Source organism: Vigna unguiculata, chromosome 5, assembly GCF_037176805.1.
Source record: "Vigna unguiculata cultivar grain cowpea cultivar isolate G323 ecotype 2 chromosome 5, ASM3717680v1, whole genome shotgun sequence".
NCBI classification, from domain to species: domain Eukaryota; kingdom Viridiplantae; phylum Streptophyta; class Magnoliopsida; order Fabales; family Fabaceae; genus Vigna; species Vigna unguiculata.
Window position 1 is genome coordinate 22,194,648 of NC_140796.1, and position 5,421 is coordinate 22,200,068.

Here is a 5,421-nt window from a genome sequence, read left to right on the forward strand (position 1 = left end):
TTGTGCATGAAATAGGTTGGACTTATCTCCTTCAAATCATAAATATGCCAACTTATAGCCCCTTGATTTGCCTTCAGAACCTCCAAAAGTATATGCTCTTCAAACTGTGAAAGTGCAGTGCTAATTATCATTGGTTTCTTAGAATATTCTTCTAAGAAAGCATACATGAGATGATCTGGCAATATTTTCAAATCAAGTTTGCCTTGATCATTAGATTTCTCCTTTGCCAACTTCTCCACTTTAGCATTAATGGAAGATGCTTTTCTAGTCCTTTCCAAGTGCGTAGTGACTTATTCCACTTCAACTTCCTCTTCAAGAGTCAAACTATCACAAGAATCAGTCAAAACTCTCTCAAGAGATGATTTTACATGCGTCTGTCTCTTTATTGTGTCAAACACTTCATCTAAGACCTCCACTCTGAAATAATTGCCATTATCATTTGGATGTTGCATGGCCTCTATGACATTGAAAGTCACATTTTCATCTTTCACACGAACTTTTAGATGACCATCATCTACATCAATAATCACCCTGGCAGTCTTCATGAATGGGCGCCCCAATATGAGAGGGACCTCTATGTCCTCCTCCATATACAAAATGACAAAATCCACTGGAAAAGTGAATTTGTCAACTTTCACCATCACATCTTCTATAACACCATATAGACACTTAGTAGACCGATTGACCAATTGAAGTGTCATCCTCGTGGGTTTCACCTCCAAATCTCCAATTCTCCGCATCATGGAAAGATGCATCAAATTTGTACTTGCTCCCAAATCAATTAATTCATTTCCAATGGGTAGTTTCCCAATGGTGCATGGTATAGTGAAACTACCTGGATCTTTGAAACTATCTGGAGTGAGTTTTGGCATAAGGAAGTGGCTTCACAATTTCTTTTTTCTCATTGTTTTTTCTCTCCACTCTATTCTCATCTTCTCCCTCAACTGTTTCATTATTCTTACTTTTTTCTCCACTTGTCTCTCCTTTTTCTTTCTCACACTCATTTTTTAACGCATCTCTCTCCATTAACACCTTACCACTTCTTGTAACAATAGCCTTACACTGCTCTTTGGGGTTAACCTCAGTATTAATCCCAAAGTTCTTCTTTGGCTTCTCCTCCAACTTGTTAGCAAGTTGCCCAATTTGAATATCCAAGTTACGAAGAGAAGCCTTCGTGCTCTTTGGATTAGAAATGGACACTTGCACTAACTGTTGAATTACTTCCTCAAGCTTAGTGGTCATATTAGTCAAAGATGGTTGTAATTGAGGTGGAGGTCTGTTAGATGGTTCAGGCAGGCCCATGCTGGGGTGAGGCTTCCAACTTTGGTTGTAGTTACCATAATTACCTTAACGACCTTGGTTACCCATATAATTAACCTTTTCTTGGGAATTGGTCTTCATGACACACTGCCCATTTGAATGATCTCCACCACATAACTCACATCCTTGCACAGGTTGTTGGTGTTGAGCCTATGAGACATCTTGAAGTTCCTTAGGCAATTGAGACATTCTTCATTATTGATTCAAGCTATTGAGTCATAATTTTGTTCTAAGCCAATATTGTATCTTGAGACTAAAGCTCTAGGATACCTCCTTTCTATTGTGAAGTAGCCCTATCATTCTGCATTTCATTATCATTAGATGTCATATTCTCAATCATTTCATGGGCTTCCTCAGGTGTCTTTCACTTGATATTGCCTCCAGCCGAGGCATCCAACATTAATTTAGTATGAGATTGTAATCCTCCTAGGAAGAGAGTAAGTTGTGCAAGCATTTCAAAACCATGTGTAGGGGTTTTTTGTAACAAACCTTTGAACCTATCCCATGTTTGACTCAATGACTCAAAAGCTTCTTATTAAAAGGATAAGATTTCTTGCTTCCCTTTATTGACCTTGGATTGTGGAAAGTACTTGTTCAAGAATTTGACTACAACATCCTCCCAATCAGTCAAACTATTCTTAAGGAAGGAGTTCAACCAAACCTTAGCATTCCCAACCAAAGAGAAAGGGAAAAGACTCAATCTGATGGCACTTGGTGGATCTTCACTATGTTACAAATCTTCAAGAAAGTAGCCAAATGTGTGTACGGATTCTCATGTGAAAGTCCATGAAACTGGTTACTCTAGACTAAATGAATCAAAGTCGGCTTCATCTCCCTATTGGTAGCATTCACCACAGGTTGTGCGATGCTGCTGAAATTAAGAGGACTAGAGAATGAAGCATAATCTTCCAGAGTACGTCGAACATGTCTATCACCATGTCCCTCACCATCCATTTCTTCCTCCTCTAGATCAGTTGAGGAGAAGATAACTTGTTCAAAAGTAGATGTTGCCTCTTTTTCTTCTTTAACTTTTTGGATCTCTTTTCTTCTTCGTCTTCTAGTGTTATTCCTACGAGTTGTTCTTTCAATTTCGGGATCAAATAGTAGATTATGAGCTCGAGTTTTGCTTCTCATACAGAACAAGAAAGACTGGAAAAGACAAATAAGCATATACAAACTAAATATATACAAACTATAAAAAAAAAAAGATGAATGTACAAATGAATGTAGAAGCCTAAATTGGTAAATAACACAATCAAACAAAACAAAAACAAACAAATCCCCGACAATGATGCCAAAAAACTTGTTAACTCTTTGGCAAGTATACTAATTTGTTACAAGTAGTAAAATGGAAGTCCAAGTATCATTTTCCCAAGGAATTTGTGTTCGTTTGTCTAATTGTAATTATTTACTAATTTCAGCAATTATGTCAACATTAAAGGTTGGTTTAATTCAAGATAAACGTGCAAAATTACTAAACACTAATGTTATGGAATAATTTAGGAAAGACTTCACCAAGGTTGGATTTCATGAACCATACTAACGCAATATTTCCTACACAATCTCTATATCTTGCTTAAACATCCACATCATCAGCATACTAGCCTCTAATTCCTTAAAAGCAAGTTCTAAGTTAATATGCCAAAACATTAATTCCTTAACTATTTTAACACACGACTTGCATTAAGATTTTATGTATAGAATGACCATGAGATTTTGCATGTTTATCTTGAATTAAACCAATCTTTAATGTTGACATCATTATTGAAATTAGTAAATAATTTCAATTAGACAAAGTAACACAAATCCCTTGGGAAAACAATACTTGGACTTCCATTTTACTACTTGTAACGAATTGGTACACTTTCCAAAGAGTTAATACTTGCATGTATGAATGACAAATGGAAAACTATATTAGGTTTTGTAGAGTTTAGACATGGACTAGTCAGGATCTACTAGGAAAATAGGGTGAGTAGTACCCGAGCAAACATTAGTCAAAAACTATTATTTGATTGAGTAGAATCTGAATCAGGGCCTTGTCAAAGTTTGCTCATAGTTTCCTAGGATTCATGAGAATTTGTTGCATGAATAACCTTAAAGGAGAGTTATCACCAGTGGCGGATCTTGACCAACATTGTCGGGGGAGCCAAAATAATACATCACATTTCATTATTGTCACTAACACAATAAAAATGAATATATAACTTAGTATAACGATAATCTAATGAATCTATTCTTTTATTCTTCATCAATATACCTATTTAAAAAAAATACTAAAAAATGATTTATCATAATCTAATAAAAAATTTAGAGACATAAATACCAAAAGAAAATTCGATGATAATCAAACCACACTTAAAATTCAATTATAAAAAACACACAATACAATCATTTGTTCTTTTATGTTCATAAAATAAAAAATCAATATAAAAGAGGCTCATTAAATAGATTATTAAACTAATATTTCACTATCAAGTGAGATAAAAGAGAATTACGTATCTTCCTTTTTAGGATGGAAGAGAACATTTGAGAGATGAGAGCAAAAATAATTGATCTTTTTCTCTTCAGAAACAAAAGAAGATAGGTAAGAATGGAAGATGAGAACAATTTGTAAGAAACTCAAGGCATAAACATATAAAAGAGGCTTATTAAATAAATTATTGAACTAATATTTCACTATTAAGTGAGACAAAATAATTACTTTCTTCTTTTCTTCCTCAAGGATGGAAGAGAATAAAGAAGAAATAAGAGAAAAAATAATAGATCTTTTTCTTTTCAAAAACGAAAAGAAAAATAGATGAGAATGAAATGTGAAAACAATTTATGAAAAACACAACCTATAATGAAGACAAATAATATAAAATATCTTGATAAATCTTTTTAATCTTTATTCTTTATTATATTTGATTTTATATTTTATTATTTATTAGTATTATTTATTATATTTATAAAAGAAATAAAATATTTGATTTAATATTTATAACAAAATAAAATAAAAATACCTAATATCTATAATAAAAAAAATAAAAATACATATTGTAAAAAAAAAATACATATTGTAAAAAAAAAATTCAAAATTTTTGGGGGGCCAAGGCCCCTCCCTGCTACCATAATAATCCGCCATTGGTTATCACCATGCATGCATGTGTGCATTAGGATGTGAGTTGCTAAGGGTGTAGTCTGATGAGACTAACTAAACTCTACTGGATATGGAACTCATGTAGAAAAAAATACATGTGTGAAGGGTCACTTGCGAGTTTGGTGGGGTGGTTCTCTCAAGAGTAGACTACATATAGCCAAACCAGAAGGGGATTTACATTGTCACACTTGATGAAGTGAAATGTGTGGTTCGAGTCTAGGCCTTGCTTGTTGGTAGGGCCTCAAGCATTGTCTTGAATCTGTCCTATCTATCCCAATGTGATAAGTGTATGGTCTCAATAGTCTATAGTAGTGATTATATCCAAAACATAATTTAAAAATAACATGTCTAACTTTACTAGAAAAGATTAACCCTAAAATACAATTATGTAAAATCTTCTTCAATAAATGAAAGTTTTCTCCATTTTTGTAGTATTGACATCTTTCTCATATGTAACATTCGGAACAAATAAGTATAGTTGGCAAGGCTGCAAAACATAGGGGTTTGTGTAATTTGTTAAAGAAAAAAGTTTACGTGTAATACTTCTGTTTATAATCTTAGAATATACGTGACTATTAAAAGTTTAATCTAAAAATTTAAAAATGATAGCTTGAAGTTTTCACAAAAACTTAATGAAATGTAGGGGAGGGATGTCACTCAATGATCCAAAAATATTGAAACATATAGTTAGGAAAAATCATAGAATATGTTGATGTAATTTTCTCAAATAAATGGTATTGTAATTTCACTACATAAATGAAAGAAACTATTTTATAACTACATAATAAAAACTATAAATTTTTTGATAAATAGTTGTTAGTTAGATAAAAGAAATAAATTCCTCATACAAAAGAATTAAGTTTTTATAACGATTGAAGAATAGTGGTTAGTTGTTACGCCTATTTATTAAAAAAGACATTTTAGTCTTTGTGTTGTTTTTGTAAATTTAAAATCTTTACTAC

General features: G+C 32.6%; 1 protein-coding gene across 1 annotated transcript; it reads right to left on the bottom strand.

Annotated features, from left to right (window-relative positions):
• Nucleotides 1–290: 290 nt before the first annotated feature.
• Nucleotides 291–740, bottom strand: LOC146886239 (uncharacterized). Its single transcript, XM_085673357.1, has one exon. It carries the CDS (start codon nucleotides 738–740, stop codon nucleotides 291–293), a length of 450 nt encoding a protein of 149 aa, XP_085529483.1.
• Nucleotides 741–5,421: the final 4,681 nt, after the last annotated feature.